The sequence below is a fragment of the Triturus cristatus genome, chromosome 6, assembly GCF_964204655.1.
Source record: "Triturus cristatus chromosome 6, aTriCri1.1, whole genome shotgun sequence".
NCBI lineage: Eukaryota > Metazoa > Chordata > Amphibia > Caudata > Salamandridae > Triturus > Triturus cristatus.
The window spans coordinates 1805412083-1805433425 of NC_140589.1; the positions used below are offsets into that span (position 1 = coordinate 1805412083).

Consider the following 21343-nt stretch of genomic DNA (forward strand, 5'->3'; position numbering starts at 1 on the left):
CAAGGAAGGAAGTAGTAGAGATTTGATTGTAATCAAACAGTTTGTAAAATGGAGAGAATAATCAAAGGTGCCATGAATCTATATACCAGAATGAACAGTTTCTCCTAGGCTCCCAAAAATGGTTTTATGAGAAATAAGAAACAGAAAGAGGCAAAGAGATTTCCTTGGAAGAGTAGGATACAATCTGGAAGAGAGCGCCCAATTCCTCTATTTATGTCAATTCAAGGAAAATTCCTAAAAGATTACGGCATAGTGGTACATCACCATGGTGGGATTATGGGCCATGTTTGGCTCATTAGAAAATAGTTGGGGAAGCTGTGGGCAAAAGGGATTGGTGTTTCGTATGTGGTAGTCTGCCTTGAATTCAAGACTTTTGGGAGCAGGAAGCATAAACAATATCGAGAATCGCATAAATGCCTTTGCATATAGACTATATGGTGATGGTGCTATGTAGCTGTGGTGAAGAAAGGCATTACCCCACATCACATCAACTCAATTGGAAAAACTAAAGATGCATATGTTTTTAGCACCCAGGTTGTCCATATTTCAACTTTTGAGCCACACAGTTCTCCACCTAAGAATCTATGGTTCAAATTATAGACAGTGGGTGCTATGGAGAAGTTCACTGCTGGCCCGGTCCTTACAGTGCTGGTCAATCGTGACAAAACAAGACAAACACCATTTGTACGAGGGCCATCCTGCTGCAGGGACTGGTCTTTGCGGTGAGTGTAGGTTTCGAGCAAGTGTATCAAAACAGAAACAACACCGAAACATTTACTTTGGTCTTCTGTGTATCTCAGCCCATTGTCAAGGGGCATATGGCGTTAGAATATCAAATGCACACTTCATTACAGTTGAGTGTTTGTGTGTGTGAAAGAGAGAGAGATAGAGATAGAGAATGTGTGTGAAATGAAGCTGTATCACTTCATTCCGACTGTGGGGGGTGTGGAGGAGCCACTAAATTTGTTGAAAGTCCTGGCCAACCTATTTAGAGTGTACACATTGCTATGCATCCTAAAGAAGGCAGACAGAAAGGACACCAATTTTTGGTGGATGCCCAACATCATGCAAACTCTAAATAACCACCTTCGTCTGACCACTTATCTACAGGCCAAGGCTGTTGATGTTTTCAGGGCCGGACTGGCCATAGCAGGCACTGGGCCTTTCCCCAGTGGGCCGGAGGGGTGGGGTTCCATTTTCTGGCCATGGGGGCTAGTTTTGTCACTGAGGGCCGATTCTGCAGCAGTGCTGCAATATCGTACCCCTGTGTAACAAACGCAGGAGCGGTTCCTTTTTACTAGCACCCCGTGAGTTCCCACCTACCCCCATCCATCCCCCCACACCTCCTCGCCTGCTCACAGGGCCGGTCGAGCAGCAATCTGCCAGGGCTGGTTGCTGTTCCCAGTCCGGCCCTGGATGTCATTTATCCCCCTTTGCAATTCATACAATCACTAGTAGGATCTCCGGTGTAAGAAATGTTCAGTATTTAAAATGTTGTGTCGCGCAGGATTTAGGGGAACTAATAAGCAGGAATCCCAACCTTTTCATTGTTCTTTTGGTGTAAAGAAAATAATACCGAACAGATATCAACACACAAAAACAAAACTAACCCGACACAGTGCTTATGGCGTATTCTTTCTTGCAGACGCTTCGTGAATCTGGCCAACAAGGATCAGAACCAGAATGGGAGAACTAAACTGGACCGAGAGAGACTCAAAGGCTGCATGCGGGAGCTGGTGAGGGTTCCCCTGGGCAGAGCACTGCTCACAGAGCCATGTTTCAATGCAAACCAAACTGTGCTGTGGTTCCTGATGGGGTTCATGCCATAAGGGCATTATTGTATGACAAGTGCCTGAGAGATGCTGACATAACAGGAGTAACACATGAGTCTCATTGAAGCGAAAGAGTTGTAATATTGTGTAATATATCTTAATGTTTGGATAACCACGTGTTGTTCAATGTAAGCCTTTTGTTGTGTAATGTACCTCTATGATCGGTAATCTAACACTATGAACTGCAATGCATCTCCCATGGTGTGTAGTGAAGCTCCCATTTTTGGTGATGTGTCTCCTGTGTCATGTTATGTGACTCCTATGTTGCGTACTATAACCCCTGTATTGGTAACTGGGTCTCCTGTGTATGTGATGTATCACGTGTTGTAGAATGTTTGCCTATATAGTGTAATACAGTGGTTCTTAACCTTTTTTCTTCTGTAGACCCCCACTTAATCCTACCTGGAATCCAGGGACCCCCTCAGAGTCATTTTTGGAAGCTGGGGTCCCCTTAAGCACTTTCAATGATTTGAACCTGAAAAACAACACACATACAGAAACAAGCATTCATCAAACTCCTACACAAATGGTGAAATCTTTAATTTATTAGAAAACTAACATACAAAATCCAAAATCATCATTTTGTTGGGAAGGTTGTAGCTTTTCTAAATTCAAGTGAAGCCACCTCTCGTCCTTATTATATTCTGTTTGATGCATTTGCACTGCTCCCACGAATCAACCTGAGGACATAAACTTCATTTTTAGCTTCCAATTTCAAACAAATTCATATTTATGGAACATTTTAAAATGTAGAATTTTATATTTTACTTCTTTATTTATATACATTTTATTAATCTGTTAATTTTATTTAATTTTCTAAGCAGTCACAGACCCCCTGAGTAGGTGTCGCAAACCCTCAGGTTAAGAACCGCTGGTGTAATGTATCTCCTGTGTTGTGTGATGTCTCGCCTATGTACTGTACTCCTATGCTGGGTAATGTAGCATCTCTGTTGTGTAACGTAGCTCCTCTGTTGTGTAACGTAGCTCCTCTGCTGTGTATGCTAGAGATCAAACTGAGTGAGATCTGAACAATAACATTGGCAGTGAAGAAGTAAGACAAAGAGTAGCGTGTGATGTCTGCCATGTTCTTGTCATCCAGGACCACGACTGAAAGCACAACAGACAAGGAAACAAGGTTTCAAATCATAAGACACAGACTGAACACTGACCTCAGCTCCAAAGCTAAACATTGCTATGGTAGGAACACCTACAAAAAAAACACCAACATCTCTGCACCCCTTTAGGGACTGCTCCATTGCAGTGACACTGTCTGTGGTGATGTGTGTTGGGCAGATGTGCGAGCAGGCTTTGGATGCAAGGGCCTGACTTAGAGTCTGGTGGTCTTTGCTCTCTGTCAGGGTGCCGGAGGGTCAGTTGCTGGGCTCTTGCTTCTCAGGCAGATCTGGCCACAGAATGCAGCAGGTGGGCAGGGAGCCCATTGTCTTTTTGTAGGTGTGCGGCAGTCACGGCCATGGTCCGTTGTTTAGATGCGGCATCATTCAGGCTGGAACAGGGTTCCTCCCAGGAATGTGAACACAACTCAGCCTTCCTGCTCCATAGAAAGTTAGGTGAATACAAGCCAGAGGGGAGCACTTGGCCCTACCATGGCTCTAAAAGGGATGGGGAAAGAAGAGCAGCATGGTAGAACATCTAGTGAATGCGACACAGAAGCTCTGACCACCATTAACCCTTATAGATCACACTATAAACTTAGGGCCTCATTTATGGTTTTTTTTGCCATAGGCAAAAGTAAAGAGCAGGAATGCTCCTTATCTATTAGATATGGTGCATTCCTGTCCTTTTTCCCAGCGCCGGCGCACAATGGGTTGCCGTGCTCCAACTCAGGCACCTTTGCAGGGTGCCTGTGTTGCAGGGATGATTATTTTTGTGTAGGAAGTGAAACCTTCTTGCACAAAGACAATCATAAGAGGCGTTTTCCTCTTTCTATGTGTGCTTCAGAATGCAACACACAGATAGAGGCAAAACGAGGATAAATAAAGATATTTCTCGCTGTTGTGCCTCCCTTGGGCCTCCCCTGGGGAAGCGTAAGTTTTTGGCGCTGCCTCAGACTTACATTTCTCATAAATCTGGGGCAGTGGGAACGCCTCCAGCAACACATGAAAAGGGCACACAATTAAAAGGCCATGAAAAGGCACATTGCGCCATCGGAATGTCAAAAAAGTGAGGTTCCGGTGGCGCAATTGTGTTGGTAGGACCTCATAAATGAGGCCCCTAGGATTTACATGCATATGGGGTACCCTCAACATGATGTAAGCAGTACTTTGCAAACTTCTCTTACACCTATAAGAATGATGGGGCCCAGTTATAAAAACTTTCAATCTTTCATAGGAAGAGCCAGTAGGCAATGTCACCACTTGGGGTGCAGGTAAAAAAGAGTCTACAGCCCAACCATAGCTGCAGTGCCACTAGTCTTTAGTCATGTCATAACCTGGGCGTGCTGATAGTAGCCACCCATGAAAAAAGTCTAGCAACAATCACAATGAAGTAGAACACCTGTCAGGGATGAGTGACATGAATCACCTGCACATCAGATAGGTCAGAAACAGAAAACAAGATGTAGGATGGTGCATGGCTACTGCAATTGGGACTTTTCACCCTACACTATGGTACTTAGATGGTTCTGATCCCACTTCCAACATTTAGGTCCAAAACATTATATGATTCTGGGCAAATCTCTTTGCGTCAAATTGTGCTTTTGTGGCATTATGTTATGGTATATTATGTTATTTTATGATTGTTATGTTATGTTGCCAGGGATTCTACCATTCTGTATGTGTTGAACCTCTTTCGGTGTCGAGCACCCTTTTTATGTCCTGGGTTGTTCTCGTGATGTTGTCCTAGATAATACTTTGGAAATTTCATGGTCCACCCCTTGTTTCCATCACATCCTAGTTTCTGTAATCTAGTCCTCTTTGGAGGCCGGTGACTGAATGGATTACCAGGGGTAACATTTTACAGGGAGAAAGAAGAGGATAAAAAGATAGAATGAGGGAAAAACAAAAACTAGAAAAGACGTTGGTTGGGAACTGAAAGGCAGTAACGGGGCGTAGCTGTTAATTTGCAGCAGAGTCTGATCTGTAGTTAGTGATAATGGAAAATCCCCCAATTTTCTTCAGAATAATGGCAAATCCAGAGGAGACCCACTTGATCAATTCTCTTTGCCTTGGATGAGTTTATTGCACCATATGGATAACACAGTGGATTCAATCTCAGTGATGACCTTTGCTGCAGATTTAGCACTCTCTTCAAAAATTAAAGATTTTTCCATTACTATAGAATTTTAAATCAGGTGTGAAGACAGTTATCAAGATCTCGCACTTTAAGCCAGAGCAGGTAGAACATACTCAATGGAGCTAAACGAAGGTGGAATATTTCTACCAGGCCTAATGACTTTGTGGTATCCTGCAAAAATATCCTAGCAAAAGATCAAAAAAGAAAAAATTCAAAAATAATTTGGTCTTCATTGACTGGGGTAATGTAACTGAAAATGTGTTTCTTTTGGGATAAGATATAACAGATTTAGTATTTTGCATGCCGTTTGTGCCACTAACACTCCATCCTGCTGACACTAACTCTGGTACTTTGAACCCTTGTGATCCAGGAAAACATGGGGACCCAAGCGAAGACCATGAGGTCTCAGGTGAAGAAGAACACCGTGCGGGACAAGCTGAAGCTGGTGCATAACTTCCTGCAGAAGTTACGCTTCTTGGCGGATGAGGTACTTGGTCGGTTTGGGATGCTTGACAGGTCAGGTGGAGGGGGGGACATACTGGGGACTTTGCTGTGCATTCTCCTAGACCTGTGTGTATGTTTTCACTCTATATGACTACATGTTATATTGGACACTTGTCCACCATTGATTAAGACAGAGGTTCACATTGGATCAGTCCTCAAAGCATTTGTTTGGGATAACATTTAAAAGAGTGGCACACATCTGAAAGAATGACAGCTAAAACCTAGAGTGTTCGTATAGTAAATGGTCATCGAGTTGAATGATTTCCATAGCAAGCATTTCCTCTTTCTATCAGAGTGGTGCATGGAAAGGAGTTCCATTACAAGGCTTGGATCCTCTGACCCTGACACCACACAGCGAGGGTTCTCTCTAGTTTCCATCCCATGAACAAATAAGTAGGCAGAACCTCAGTGCCAGATTTATAATTTTTTCACGCAACACAATGCAGCAAGACAACTTGCGGAGCTGTGCTGCATGAAAGCAAGAGAGCAGGAATGCACCAGATCTATCAAGATACGGCACGTTCCTGCCCGTTGCCTGCACTAGCTCACAATCAGCAGCCTGGCACCAATGCAGGCACCCTTGCGCCATGGAGGAAGAGTGTCTGCGTTACAGGCAGGATTTTTTTGGTGCAGGAATTGACACCTTTCTGCACAAAAAACAATCCTCGGAGGATTAGTCCTCTTTCCACGTGTGCTGTAGAATGTAGAACGCTGTACTCATAGAAAGAGGAAACTGGCGTAAAGCCCCTAAGGTCCGACTCCATCTTATGTAGGCCCGACTCCATCTTGGCTAATGGAGGTCGCCATCTTCTCACTCTTTAACAATGGAAGTTGCCATCTTTCTCAATTTATGCAGCGTCATTGTCATGTCCGCCATTAGATGCAAATGTCAACTGATCTTATCTTCCTGTGAACTGTGAAACCTATCTGCATTATGTCTCTTTCTCTGTTTCTGTCACTGTGCAAGTCAGGGAGGCGTGGCCAGGCAGTGCTCCTAGCTAGAGCACTCTGTTGCCATTAATACCTGCTCATTGTGATTGGGCTAAAATCATCACTTTCATCCCCTGTGCGTACATGGCCTCCCACCAATGTCTACCTGTTTTTCTTTAGCATGTTCCCTGCGGGTTCCTTGACAAGACACTGAAAACACAAGAATATTCTACTAAAGTGCACCTACACTGCGAATACTGCCTTTCCAGGCTTACGATAGTCCAACCTAACTCAAACTAGAGAAAAATATGTAAATGAGCCCTCCATCTTTCAAGGTTTTACACAGCCATAAAGCCTTCTTAGGTCTGAAAAATAATTTCCTAATTCTCGTTTTTGCATCTCGTCATGCTCTGCTTTCCCCCAGAGCCGCAGCTGCTGTTGTCCCATCTGAGTTTTATCTAACCTCGTCGCCAACCGCTGTAGGCCTATGTTTCACTTCCTACTACGAATTGTGTGAGGCTGAAACAATGTCTAATGTTAATTCAAAGAGCAAGAAACAAAATAAAATACTTCTCTTTCCTAGTGCTGCAGCAAGAGTGCCATCAAGTGGAAATGTATACAATTACAAGCTCTTTTATGTCAAATTACATTTCTCAACGGCACTCATGCTTAGCAGGGCCACCTATCTCCACATCACAAAGACATCACATTTCTAGTCGTGGACTGAGGCTTTTGATTAAAAACCTAGGCCCAGAATTACAAATACGTTGCGTTGGGCTTGCATTACTTTTTTAAGCAGAGCCGACACAAAATGCTTGGTTGGTATTTCCGAACCAAAACACATCACAATTTACGTTGGATTGTACCACAAAGTAACTGAATCTCAGGATGGGCTCAGTACACTGAAAGTGTCGCAAACCCTGTGATTTTGCGAATCACAGGCTTTGCAACTGCAAAATGGCTTTGTACACCACGACCTCAAATGTCTTTGAAGTTTGTTTTCGCAGTGAATGGCTTTACCAGTTTAAACAGCCGTAGAATCATTGTCTGTGCGACCCACTGAAGGATATGATTCAGACATGTTTTCAGGATTCCCACAACAATTATGCATAAGGTGAACTTACATGTAATGAATTCCAGTAGGTATTATTCTGAAAACCTGATTGGTTTTCACAATTTGGTTGTTAACATATAAAGCCCTAAAAGTGACTTTCAATACGTCAAAAGCTGACCGTTCTATTCCGCAGATGTGGCAGTCATCAACAGCTCTCGTTTCTAACCATAGGGTAAACAAGCATTGGCAAATAAGTCTCACTTTACTGTGCCAACGCTTGTATTCGCAGTCATTCATAAATGCGGTTTACGTGTTGAAGTCACAAGTTCTGAGTGTCACGATAAAGCCTGACCTCTTGGCTTTGACAATTCTGTGAAAAAAGTGACAACAATGATTGCTTTCTGTATAGAATGAATACAGAAGAAGAATTACATGTCGAATGTATAGTAGTCAATCGAAGTAAGTCCTGTACTGTGGAATGACACACCAAACAGCTAAAAGCATGAGGTGAAAGGGTAATACTCGTCTGGGTGGTATTTTAATCAACTTCCAACTATACGCCATGAAGACAGCTGTCCTGTCAAGCCAGACCTAACAAGCACTGGCAAAGCCAATCATGCTGGGAGCCAACGCCAGACATTAGCTATGGTTTTGTTAATCCTTGTTTTGTTATGATTTTGAAAGTTGTAAAACTTTATTGTTGAGATGCTGCTAAGCTCTTGCCAGAATAACAAAAAATGTATATTTGGTCTCGAAAAGCACAGATTGCTAAATTAGTTTCTGGCATTAACCAGAACTACTTTGTGTGAGGATGCTCTCCTTGTGAAACAGTACAATGTTGTCACTTATGGTGAGGTTAGCCAATGGCTGAAGTTGGCTGTCCCACTGCCCTTGCTATGTGCTGCAGAGGGCGGAAGAAAGATGTGAATGACAAGACAACAGGCCAATGGAAGAAGACAGTCTGAAAGTATATTATCCGTATAGTGTTAATAACATCAAAAGGTCGTGGCTGATACCCTGGTTCCCCAGAACTACCGGCGTGTGGCACAAAAGGTGATGTGGGAGCTGAGGGTGGAGAAGGGGACATACTGCCCTAAACATAACACAAAGAGTAATTATCATGGCTGTATCTGATCAGGAGAAGACCCCACCCAGGAAAGCCCATACCTGAGCGAAAGACCCTACTTTGTGCCTCAGCCATTATAGGGCCTCCAAGAAAGTCCAGTGCCATTGAGAGAGCCTCAGTGTACGCTAAATGTTTTGGTTTATGTATCACAACTTCTTGATTGGTTTTGAGTACTTCATTGGTGATACATGTTCACACTTTGGGGGCAATAGTCCATAGAAAATAAATCAAGCTGGGTGGACATTTCTTCAGGGAAGTAGAACCTGGCACCAGTCAGAAGCTCTGGCAAAAAAAAGGTAATTTCCTAGCATGTGAAAATAGGCAAAAAAGCTCTAGTGACCCTCACGGATATGGATCTTTGGCCTTCGAGCCAGCCTGCTCTGTGGCAATAGAGATTCTGCACCTGGCAGGTGGCAGAAGAGCCTGCTCTGTGGCAATAGAGATGCTGCACCTGGCAGGTGGCAGAAGAGCCTGCTCTGTGGCAATAGAGATGCTGCACCTGGCAGGTGGCAGAAGAGCCTGCTCTGTGGCAATAGAGATGCTGCACCTGGCAGGTGACAGAAGAGCCTGCTCTGTGGCAATAGAGATTCTGCACCTGGCAGGTGGCAGAAGAGCCTGCTCTGTGGCAATAGTGATGCTGCACCTGGCAGGTGGCAGAAGAGCCTGCTCTGTGGCAATAGAGATGCTGGACCTGGCAGGTGCCAGAAGAGCCTGCTCTGTGGCAATAGAGATTCTGCACCTGGCAGGTGGCAGAAGAGCCTGCTCTGTGGCAATAGAGATGCTGCACCTGGCAGGTGACAGAAGAGCCTGCTCTGTGGCAATAGAGATTCTGCACCTGGCAGGTGGCAGAAGAGCCTGCTCTGTGGCAATAGTGATGCTGCACCTGGCAGGTGGCAGAAGAGCCTGCTCTGTGGCAATAGAGATTCTGCACCTGGCAGGTGGCAGAAGAGCCTGCTCTGTGGCAATAGTGATTCTGCACCTGGCAGGTGGCAGAAGAGCCTGCTCTGTGGCAATAGTGATTCTGCACCTGGCAGGTGGCAGAAGAGCCTGCTCTGTGGCAATAGAGATGCTGCACCTGGCAGGTGGCAGAAGAGCCTGCTCTGTGGCAATAGAGATGCTGCACCTGGCAGGTGGCAGAAGAGCCTGCTCTGTGGCAATAGAGATGCTGCACCTGGCAGGTGGCAGACGAGCCTGCTCTGTGTCAATAGAGATGCTGCACCTGGCAGGTGGCAGAAGAGCCTGCTCTGTGGCAATAGAGATGCTGCACCTGGCAGGTGGCAGAAGAGCCTGCTCTGTGGCAATAGAGATGCTGCACCTGGCAGGTGGCAGAAGAGCCTGCTCTGTGGCAATAGAGATGCTGCACCTGGCAGGTGGCAGAAGAGCCTGCTCTGTGGCAATAGAGATTCTGCACCTGGCAGGTGGCAGAAGAGCCTGCTCTGTGGCAATAGAGATTCTGCACCTGGCAGGTGGCAGAAGAGCCTGCTCTGTGGCAATAGAGATGCTGCACCTGGCAGGTGGCAGAAGAGCCTGCTCTGTGGCAATAGAGATGCTGCACCTGGCAGGTGGCAGAAGAGCCTGCTCTGTGGCAATAGAGATGCTGCACCTGGCAGGTGGCAGAAGAGCCTGCTCTGTGGCAATAGAGATGCTGCACCTGGCAGGTGGCAGAAGAGCCTGCTCTGTGGCAATAGAGATGCTGGACCTGGCAGGTGGCAGAAGAGCCTGCTCTGTGGCAATAGAGATTCTGCACCTGGCAGGTCGCAGAAGAGCCTGCTCTGTGGCAATAGAGATGCTGCACCTGGCAGGTGGCAGAAGAGCCTGCTCTGTGGCAATAGAGATGCTGCACCTGGCAGGTGGCAGAAGAGCCTGCTCTGTGGCAATAGAGATGCTGTACCTGGCAGGTGGCAGAAGAGCCTGCTCTGTGGCAATAGAGATTCTGCAACTGGCAGGTGGCAGAAGAGCCTGCTCTGTGGCAATAGAGATTCTGCACCTGGCAAGGTGGCAGAAGAGCCTGCTCTGTGGCAATAGAGATGCTGCACCTGGCAGGTGGCAGAAGAGCCTGCTCTGTGGCAATAGAGATGCTGCACCTGGCAGGTGGCAGAAGAGCCTGCTCTGTGGCAATAGCGATGCTGCACCTGGCAGGTGGCAGAAGAGCCTGCTCTGTGGCAATAGAGATTCTGCACCTGGCAGGTGGCAGAAGAGCCTGCTCTGTGGCAATAGAGATTCTGCACCTGGCAGGTGGCAGAAGAGCCTGCTCTGTGGCAATAGAGATTCTGCACCTGGCAGGTGGCAGAAGAGCCTGCTCTGTGGCAATAGAGATTCTGCACCTGGCAGGTGGCAGAAGAGCCTGCTCTGTGGCAATAGAGATTCTGCACCTGGCAGGTGGCAGAAGAGCCTGCTCTGTGGCAATAGTGATTCTGCACCTGGCAGGTGGCAGAAGAGCCTGCTCTGTGGCAATAGTGATTCTGCACCTGGCAGGTGGCAGAAGAGCCTGCTCTGTGGCAATAGAGATTCAGCACCTGGCAGGTGGCAGAAGAGCCTGCTCTGTGGCAATAGAGATGCTGCACCTGGCTGGTGGCAGAAGAGCCTGCTCTGTGGCAATAGAGATGCTGCACCTGGCAGGTGGCAGAAGAGCCTGCTCTCTGGCAATAGAGATTCTGCACCTGGCAGGTGGCAGAAGAGCCTGCTCTGTGGCAATAGTGATTCTGCACCTGGCAGGTGGCAGAAGAGCCTGCTCTGTGGCAATAGAGATTCTGCACCTGGCAGGTGGCAGAAGAGCCTGCTCTGTGGCAATAGAGATTCTGCACCTGGCAGGTGGCAGAAGAGCCTGCTCTGTGGCAATAGAGATTCTGCACCTGGCAGGTGGCAGAAAACAATCAGTAAGGATTTGCCAAACAGGCGCTGACACTGGCATCCCAAGGCAGAAGTGCAAGGTAAATGGCGCTTCACACAGCAGATCCTGCAACATGGGATTGTGTAGCAAAGATGACAGAAATGTTTATTTTAGGAAATAAAGAGTAGATAAGGAACTATGCAGGTTAGCAACCATCCTAAATTGCTTTACGTTGATTAAACGTACACTACATCTCCTGGTTGCAGTGCTGCAGGGACTCTTAGGGGCATATGTATCAAACGATTTTGTATTCGCAAACGCTGCGAATCGCAAAAAAAAAGCATTTGCGAATACAAAATCGCAAAATGAGATGTATGAGCCATTTCAGCATCGCATTCTTAAGGAATCGCTAATTTTGCGATTTCTTAATTTTGCGTAAGCATTTAAGAAATCGCAAATTGCGATTCCTTAAATGCTATGTAACACGCACCTAAGTTGTGTGATTTCTCCTTAAGAAATCGCAAATTACCACCAACTTCAAGTTGGTGGTAATTTGCGATTTCTTTGAAAAATGCACTTTTTGGCATTTTTCAAAGTGCCATGTGGCGCACATACATGCCCTTAGGGCATGTATGTGCGCCATATGCGCACACATGCTAATTTCAGGGGTGCATCAGGGTGTCATCATGACACCCTTGCACCTTTGAAATTATTCTCAATTTGCGATTAGCAAATTGCGATTCGCAATTTGAGAAAGACTTCCCATTCATTGCTATGGGCCTCCTGGCCCATAGGAATGAATGGGAAGGTATTCCTTAATTGCGATTTCGCAATTTGCCAATCGCAATTAAGGAATTTTAAGAATTCGCAAAATTTGTGCGAATTTTTAGATACATCCCGTTTTTCAATTCTCAAATAGCGATTCTCTAAAAATCGCTATTTGAGAATCGCAAATGGAGATTTTGATACATATGCCCCTTAGTCTCATCCTTTCACAGGATCATATCTGCAATGTTTGTCTCCAGGCAGAATCTTTGAACCCTGCTGCTCATTCTGTTGAATGTAAATACACACAAGATTGCCCCTTGCTTGGATGGACCTCTCTTCTTGGGCCAGGGTCTAACGGGACCGGATGTGGCCTCTTCTACTGCAGCAAACATTGTTTGCAAAAACTTGAAAATCCAATAAAACATACAAAATACTGATTTATTTCAACATAGAGGGCGAGTCCCAGCAGGAATAAAAGGACGTTATTCTAAGAGAAACCTTTTCATGTCAATGAGTGGCCGGAAGCTTAGCCAAGCTAGGAACCTGTGTCGTGCGAATCCTTCTATGAGCTCGTGAAGAACCCGAGGTTCTCTGTCATGCTTTACAGCATGATCGACATGGCCTCAATGACAAGTTCTCTGGACTTCAGCAGGAAGGATGCTTTTAAAGGGGCAGTCATAGTACTCTCCCTCCCCATCTCAGATGTTAGCAGGCTGTGCGTCTGCGATCATACATGTGCTTAAAGGAAGGAGACAGGTATTGCCTTACTCTACACTGTATTCTCTAAATCACAACTCTTGCTACAAATCAAGATAAAACAAACACACACACTGCCTGACACAAAATGTAACCAGAATATCTTTCTTCTTCATATCACGTATGAAAGCACTTTCAAATATGTGAGTTCAGAAATTAATACCAGATTTACAAAACTGTAGCTTCTAATAAGTACTTTTCAGTGCTGCACTATGCCCTATTAATGTCAAAGCCTCCACGATAAAGGAATATACTTTTTTATATTTTGAAGAGACTTTCTCATATTTTACGTCATGTGTGTTGCATGATTTACAAAGCAAATATTTTCAGGGCTCAGCTCGTGCATTGGCTCTAAGACCTTTGGCTCGGCTCTACCTGTTCATTTGTTGGCTCGACCGCCTCTAGGATCACGGGCAGAGAAGGAGCCAAGAGGACAACAGCTGCAGAATTAAAGGGATGGTGAAGTGTTCAGACAGTGATCTGAACTTCTTTGCTGGCACGTCTTGATGACTTAAATTGAAGGATACGCCCGACATCCCTGGCACTCAAGTGTGATATCTTTTAGGGGACGAGCACATGTGCAAGGAAGGGCGAAATGCCACCACCTAGGCTCACTTTGATTTAAATAAACCAATAGCAGAAGTGGGTTGAACCATTGCCCCCTGCAGAATACTGCAGTGGGTGGAACAAAAAGGTGAATGACACACTAACTGACCAATGGATGAAGAGAGATGGCTGAAAGCCTATGTATGCGATGTATAATATATATATCATTTTTATTTAAACAATGGTCTTGGCTAACGCCAGACCTAACAAGCATTGGCATTGCCAATAGGTCTCGCCTTTGGGACCTTATAAGTGTTTAGCCATGCAACAGTTGATGATCTTGCACCAAGGATATTGTGCTGCATAACTAAATACTTATAAGGTTTCCAAAGCGAGACCTATTGGCTATGCCAATGCTTGTTGAAATAGGGTACATAAATGAATGGGGTAATGCTGCAACTCGGTGCTCTTTTGAACAGGGGTAAAATAACCCACGTAAGTGATGTGTTCAGCCTTCACCACAGCTGTATATTTCACATTAGTCCCGAGGATTCACTGCACAGTCCCCATGTGCGACTTGTGAGGGGCAGGCTCCAGCCTGGATGCTGCAGGACTACTATTGCAAACGTATTTTCTGCCACCGACCGCGCGCTCTGATAACTCGGAAATCTGAAGGATGCAGGCAGCGCTAGCGTTCCCGAGGAGCTAAGGCAGGAAGGAGGGGGCGGGGCCGTTCTAAATGGGATCCTGTCCCGGCATAAAACGTGGGCGGCCGTGGTTTAGATAACACAGGCCCTGCTGCGTTAACCACGGTTCGGTGTGAGTCAATGAAAGGAGTGGAGCTACTCTTCTGACGGAGCGGTGAAAGGACAACTAAAAGAGTCAGGACTGACAGGAAGTGAAGTACTAAACCAAACGTTAGCTAAACCAATAGAAACAAAGAATAAAGAAATAAACTGCAGAGAACGAGAGGGAAAAGAAAAGAGAAGCGACGGATGGAAGCTAAGTTAAGTGTCCAGGAAAAGAGGCGAACTAAAGTGGAAAGTTTGTAATCAGGAAAGGGTGCGTACAAATAATTGAACGCGAGGCTCAGAGAACAGAGGGTGTAAGAAAGATGGCAAAATGAGTGTGATATGAACAAGCAAAAAGACAGACAAAGAAAGATTCGAGGGAGAGAAAGAGGAAAGGAGGAAACGTGTGACAGGGATATGAAGGCAGCGTAAAGAGCAAGCAATAGTTCACTTTAACAAAATATCAAAGGAAATAAATGAGAGATAAACATTAAAAAGAGAAAGAGAGCAAAAGCATCACGAGACAGCAGGAGAGGGATAGTAAGAGCAAAAATATAGACAAGCGCTAGTAATGTTGCCAGTTGTGGGTGTGCTGGCAGAGGAGGCTGGGTCTGCGCAGCAAAGCGGCCGTGCGGCCGCGAAATTGAAAGTGATAGTGATCAAAGCGGCCGTGCGGCCGCGAAAGTGAAAGTAAGCGCGGCGCGCGCGCCCGCGCACATGCACTGTAGCTTTAGGCCACGGCAGCACTTTGTAAAGCCCAGATATAAAATGTCTCTTCGAGCCTTTGGCTCGCGAGACCTAAAAATGAGATCGCTCTCTTTAGTTGTGTGATCGCCTGCTGTCACAACATGCCCTGGACTTATCAACTGTTTGCATAAGTAGACTTGAAAAGTTGTGTTGTTAATAATCAACAATAGTCAATCTCTTTGCATATTAGCAGATGCATTGTATTTGTACCATGCAAATATGGCCACACATTTGCAAACTTCACTGTATTCTTGTGCTATTGTTCAGTGCATAAGGCACTGTGTAGCGAGCTCTCTGTGAATATACCATCACAAACACACTGGAGTCCACTTTTGTCAACATTTTCAAGTCACACATCCTTTTAAGGTTCCCTGTGACAGATTGCAAATTGATTAATCATTTTGAGATTACCCACAGGTCTTGGAATCACAGGGTAATTTACCTTGGGATATTATATATTTTCATTTTATACAGATTATCGGGATAGAAATCCGAGGTAAATCTGAGATTTTCTTTTATTTGTTTATCAAGTCAAGTTGTACTTGTGAAGCGCGGCTAATCACCCAAGAGGGTAGCCAGAGGGAGAGGTCCTCCCTGCTCAGCTTATGTCACCCGTACTATTTCCCTTTCCCTTTTTAAATTTTAATTTACTTACTAAATTCCCATAATACGTATCTGTAGCCTTCCCATTTTTTACACGCCAATGTTTTTGTTCTCATTTTCATTATCCTGATGTTAGAATCCCAGTTTGGTATCCCTGGGTTTTTAATCAAGAAAAAGTGACTTCAGCCTCTTTGAGAGTGCAGGTATTTGTGTTTACAGAAGTACAGTCCAAGCAGACATCTTACATTTCCGCCTCATTCAAGTATAACAGGGCATGCCATCTGCTAGAGCCTACATTAGAGCACAAAATGTCTGCCATCTTTTAACAAAAGCCCTTCTACGATAGCACTCTGCACATTGTCCTTACTTGTTTCTCAATTCTTTGTTGAAGACTGTCTCTCTCTAACCTAGGACAGACACACCTGCATGGGCTTTCAGGTTTTTGTTCCACATTTCTTTCATATCTTGCTTCATTGGCATATTCTCCCCCATCTGTGACACTGAGGATGCTAGGTTGTCTTTTTATGTTCCATTTGTGACACTGAGGATGCTGGGTTGTCATGTAATCCTCCATCTGTGACACTGAGGATGCTGGGTTGTCTTTTTATGTTCCATTTGTGACACTGAGGATGCTGGGTTGTCATGTAATCCTCCATCTGTGACACTGAGGATGCTGGGTTGTCTTTTTATGTTCCATTTGTGACACTGAAGATGCTGGCTTGTCATGTTATCTTCCATTTGTGACACTGAGGATGCTGGCTTGTCGTGTTATCTTCCATTTGTGACACTGAGGATGCTGGGTTGTCATGGTACCCTCCATCTGTGACACTGAGGATGCTGGGTTGTCATGTTATCCTCCATCTGTGACACTGAGGATGCTGGGTTGTCATGGTACCCTCCATCTGTGACACTGAGGATGCTGGGTTGTCATGTTATCCTCCATCTGTGACACTGAGGATGCTGGGTTGTCATGGTACCCTCCATCTGTGACACTGAGGATGCTGGGTTGTCATGGTACCCTCCATCTGTGACACTGAGGATGCTGGGTTGTCATGTTATCCCCCATCTGTGACACTGAGGATGCTAGGTTGTCTTTTTATGTTCCATTTGTGACACTGAAGATGCTGGCTTGTCATGTTATCTTCCATTTGTGACACTGAGGATGCTGGGTTGTCATGTTATCTTCCATCTGTGACACTGAGGATGCTGGGTTGTCATGTTATCCTCCATCGGTGACACTGAGGATGCCGGGTTGTCATGTTATCCTCCATCGGTGACACTGAGGATGCTGGGTTGTCATGGTACCCTCCATCTGTGACACTAAAGATGCTGGGCGTATTAGAAGAGACTGCATGTTGAGATGTGCGTTGGACAGCTGACTTACTCACCTGCGGACAGAAAGTGGAAAGGTGAGACCGTGGCCTTGCTCTCAAACATGCTTTTATTGATGTGGTCTTCACAGCCCCAGCACAGCATCCCTGAGGTCTTCATCTGGATGATGAGCAATAACAAGCGAATCGCCTACGCCCGTATTCCCTCCAAGGACATCCTCTACTCCATCGTGGACGAAGAAATGGGGCGGGACTGTGGCAAAGTGAAGACCGTCTTCCTGAAGGTAACACATCCACAAACCTGGCTGACTTTCTAAAGGGGCACAGGCTTTTATATAGAGCAGTTGGGAAATGCCAAAAATGTACAGACTTGTTATTACAGCATGTTTATCACATGTGCATGATTTAACCAGATGGGATATTATCTGTTTAAAAAACCATTATCATCTCACAGCACAGAAAAACCTGCCTGTTACCATCAGCTTTATGCTGCTGGTAACTCGCCTAAATATGTTCAAAATCAGGAAAGCTGTATTTCCATGTTATCCTTAATATGTGTGAGTAAAGTGCAGCATCTGTGTTAATACTGCATTTATTATAATTACCACACATGTGGTATTACCATAGGTTTATCAAGCCGCTCCAAATGTGGCAAATGCATATGGCGATGTGGCACGTGAACTGTGCTACAACTGGGTAATGGACACAAATGGAAATCCAGAGGCAAGCAAAAGACACATTTCTCATTTTCTCCTATATAAAGAGTCTCAGAATTGTATTGTATTGTATTGTAATTGCATTTGTATAGTGCTTACTACCCCTGACGAGGCGTCGGAGGGCTTTTTCGGCGAGTAGCACGCTACTCCGGGACCCATAGAGGATTAGTGTTGAATTAGTATAGTGAAACATGCAAGTACATTTTAAATGGTGGATAGGTTAGTCAGTTATTTGGATTCGGCAGGATAGCAGAAGGATAGAAGAGGAAAAAAGGTTTGTATTTGTTGAAGCACGCTACTCCGGAAACCCATAAAGGATTAGTGGTTAATTAGTATGATGAAATATGAAAGTAATTTGAGTGGTGGATATTAGTCAGTTATTTGGAGTGAGAAGGATAGCGGAGGGATAGAAGGGGAAGAAAGGTTTGCATTCATATATAGCACCTGTTACCCCTATGGGTGTTGAAGCGTGTTTCTGGCGAGTAGCATGCTACTACGGAACCCATAAAGGATTAGTGTTGAAAATTAGTGTAGTGAAATATGAAGTAATTTGAGTGGTGGATATGTTATTCGGTTGTTCGGATAGAGATGGGTAAGGGGCAGGATAGAAGAGGGAAAGAGGTTTGTATTTATATAGCGCTTGCTACCCCTGACGGGGTTTTGAAGCGCTTTTTTGGTGAGTAGCACGTTACTCTGGAACCCATAAGGATTAGTGCTGAATTAGTATGGCGAAACATGAAATTAATTGAGTGCTGGATATGTTAGTCAGTTATTTTGATTGAGAAGGGTTGGGGAGGGGTAAAAAAGGGAGAACGGTTTGCATTTATATAGTGCTTGTAACCCTGATGGGGTATTGAAACGCTTTATTGGCGAGTAGCACGCTACTCTGGAACCCATAAAGGATTAGTGGTGAAATAGTATAGTGGAATATGAAATTTGAGAAGTGAACATGTTAGTCTGTTATTTTGATTGAAAAGGATAGTGGAGGGATAGAAGAGTGAAGGATTATTTTTTATTATTATTTATTTTTTTAGGTCATAGCAGTAGGAGGAGGCTTTTGGATCAGTAAAAAGGGTTTTTGGAGGGAAAGAGTCAGAGGGAATAGTTTAGAAAGGTTTGTTTTGGAGGATCGGTATAGTAAAAGAGGTGTCAGATGATGCAAGGAGGGGTAGATTAGGAGAGAGTCTAGAAAGGGTTATTTTGGGGGTCATAGTAGTGGTATGGGGTTTGGGATAAATGAGAGAGTGGATGTAGAGGATATATTGATAGATGTATAGGGTGAGAGATAGGGCAGTGCATTGGAAAGAGTAGTAGAAAGAAGTTTGAGATGAGTCAGAAAGTTGGACTACAAGATATATTGAGAGAAATATAGGCTGAGAAATAGGGTAGCGCATTGGAAATGCCAAATTAGAAGAAAGTGATAAATATATAGATCCATAAGTACATTGAAAGTATATAGACGCATAATGGAGGTAAGTATATGTAGATTAAAGATATTGATAGAGGTACAGAATGAGAAATAGGGTAGTGCATTGGATATGCTTTTTCTGGAGAAAAGTAACAGACACACAGATCCAAGTATATGGAGGTACATAGATGCACAATGGAAGCAAGTACATGTAGAACAAAGATGATTTTTTTTTTTAACAGCATAATTATTCTACAAAGCAATACACAAAGATAGGTAGATATCTATAGTGACAATAAATGCTTATATACAGAGGGATATGCTGTAAATGTCTGTTTGCGTATGGTGCTTATGTGGGGAACAGCCAATTCTTGAGTAGTGTTCTGAAGATAAGGTGGTTGTCGGTGGATCTTATGTTGGGGGTAAAGAGTTCCATAGTTTGGCTGCTTGAACAGAGAAGGATGTGCCACCCATGTTTTTTTTCTTTTATCTTGGAATTTTGAGGCGAGATGCCACTCTAGAGCGGAGGTGTGGCTGCTGTTCTGGCTCATGGGCTCTATCAGTAGTCCCTACTGTCTTTCCAGGCCAGGTTTGCGTTGCTATGGCACTAATGCCCCTGCCATCTGAGATGGACGTCCCATGTGTCTCATAGTTCCTGGGCTGGATATTTTGATCTATAGTGGAATATGTTCTGTGTGACTGTGGTCCATGCCACTCCTGCTTTGAGTGTCACCAATCTGTTAATTTTCCCCCTTCTCGAATACGCATGCCCTCTCTTTCAATCTTCAACCTACTCTGCTTGCCTCTGGTCTCTCATAGACCTGTATAGAGTGACCTTCTTCTGATCTGTAAGGTGAGTATCTTTGGGTTTTCCTAGTGGGTCTCAAATACACCTACCTCATGAATATGAATGAGGTAGGTCTCAGTTTGCGACCCATTGGGAATCGCAAAAATCACAGGGATGGTGTCCTGCTGGGGTCAGATCACCATGCGTGTGATTGCTTTTAAGTAAAGCTATCTTTTTTTTCTAGAAAGCAGTCTATTTTCCATACAGCAAAATGGGGTGCATTTCAAACAAAAAAATTAAAGTTTCTTTTAATTTTTTAAGAGTAGGCAGTGGTGCGTGGGACTACTGCCTGGTCTTCTCAAACAATTCTCAAAGGGGAAAGGAGTTCCTTGCGGACCCCTCTCCATTTGCGAATGGGTTACCACTGACTTCAAGTTGGTGGTAAAATGTGGATGTATTGTGACCACATTGCGGTCGCAAAACATTCATACATACTAATGTGAATCACTATTTGAAAGTAACGCTCTAAAGACGCTTCTTCCAAATACCTAATTGCAAACACAAATTGCGATTCGGTAACGCAGAATTTGTGCTTTGTACATTTGTAAAAGCATTTTTTCGGTCAGAAACGGCCACGAAAATTTTTCATACATGTGGCCCTAAGTTCTCAAAAAAGTCACAACTCTGCATCCACAGAGTAAAGGTTCCACTTGGGGTGATTTACGACTTTTCAACATTCACAAAGCTTTGCTGGACACCTGCGAAGCTGCGCCAGGTGCTGATTTGGAGGCGTTATCTTGAAAAAGTGTTGTGAATGCTCTATTTAGCAATGTTGCTGGTATTCATTCAATGCACAATTGTGAGCAAAATTGTCAAATGCCAGTGCCTTTGTGGAAAGGCACAACTATTTTTCATTTTTTTCACCACGGGGACAAGCCCTTCTCCTACACTCCCATTGAATTTATGGTGTTCTGTTCCCCTTTCCACTCTGGGTAGAGATTTATTTCAACCCTTGCTTGTCTAGTCATTTCCACTATGGGAAAAGATCGGACAGAATTTTGTAAACCGTCACAAACTTTGAACGGTGTTTATTTGTGGAACCACGCACACATTTTCCCCTGAGGGAGATTAAGTATGACGTAATATTACACTGTTGTGAGGTAATAAGTGAATCATCAAGCCCAGTAGAAACAGGCTGGGTGGGGGGGCAGGCGGCCTCTGTTCTCCACGCAGAGGGAATGTGCAGTGGCCACAGCTCCCAGCAAGCAGAGAAGGCTGGTATCCTCCACACAGAGCCTTCATCTGGGTGGCAACAAGCTGAGAGGAACCCAGCCCTGAAGAACTGAATCCGGCAGCGACTCC

The 21343-nt window shown here is 44.7% G+C and overlaps 1 protein-coding gene across 11 annotated transcripts in view; it reads left to right on the forward strand.

Annotated features, from left to right (window-relative positions):
- Positions 1-21343, forward strand: part of OTOF (otoferlin) — a 1069570-nt gene that overhangs the window by 860227 nt on the left and 188000 nt on the right. For all 11 annotated transcript variants that reach the window (XM_085613159.1, XM_085613153.1, XM_085613156.1 and 8 more), the window contains exons 20-22: positions 1646-1736; positions 5455-5571; positions 17202-17354. In XM_085613159.1, the coding sequence (XP_085469285.1) occupies positions 1646-1736; positions 5455-5571; positions 17202-17354 (361 nt within the window). The remainder of the gene's footprint in view (positions 1-1645; positions 1737-5454; positions 5572-17201; positions 17355-21343) is intronic.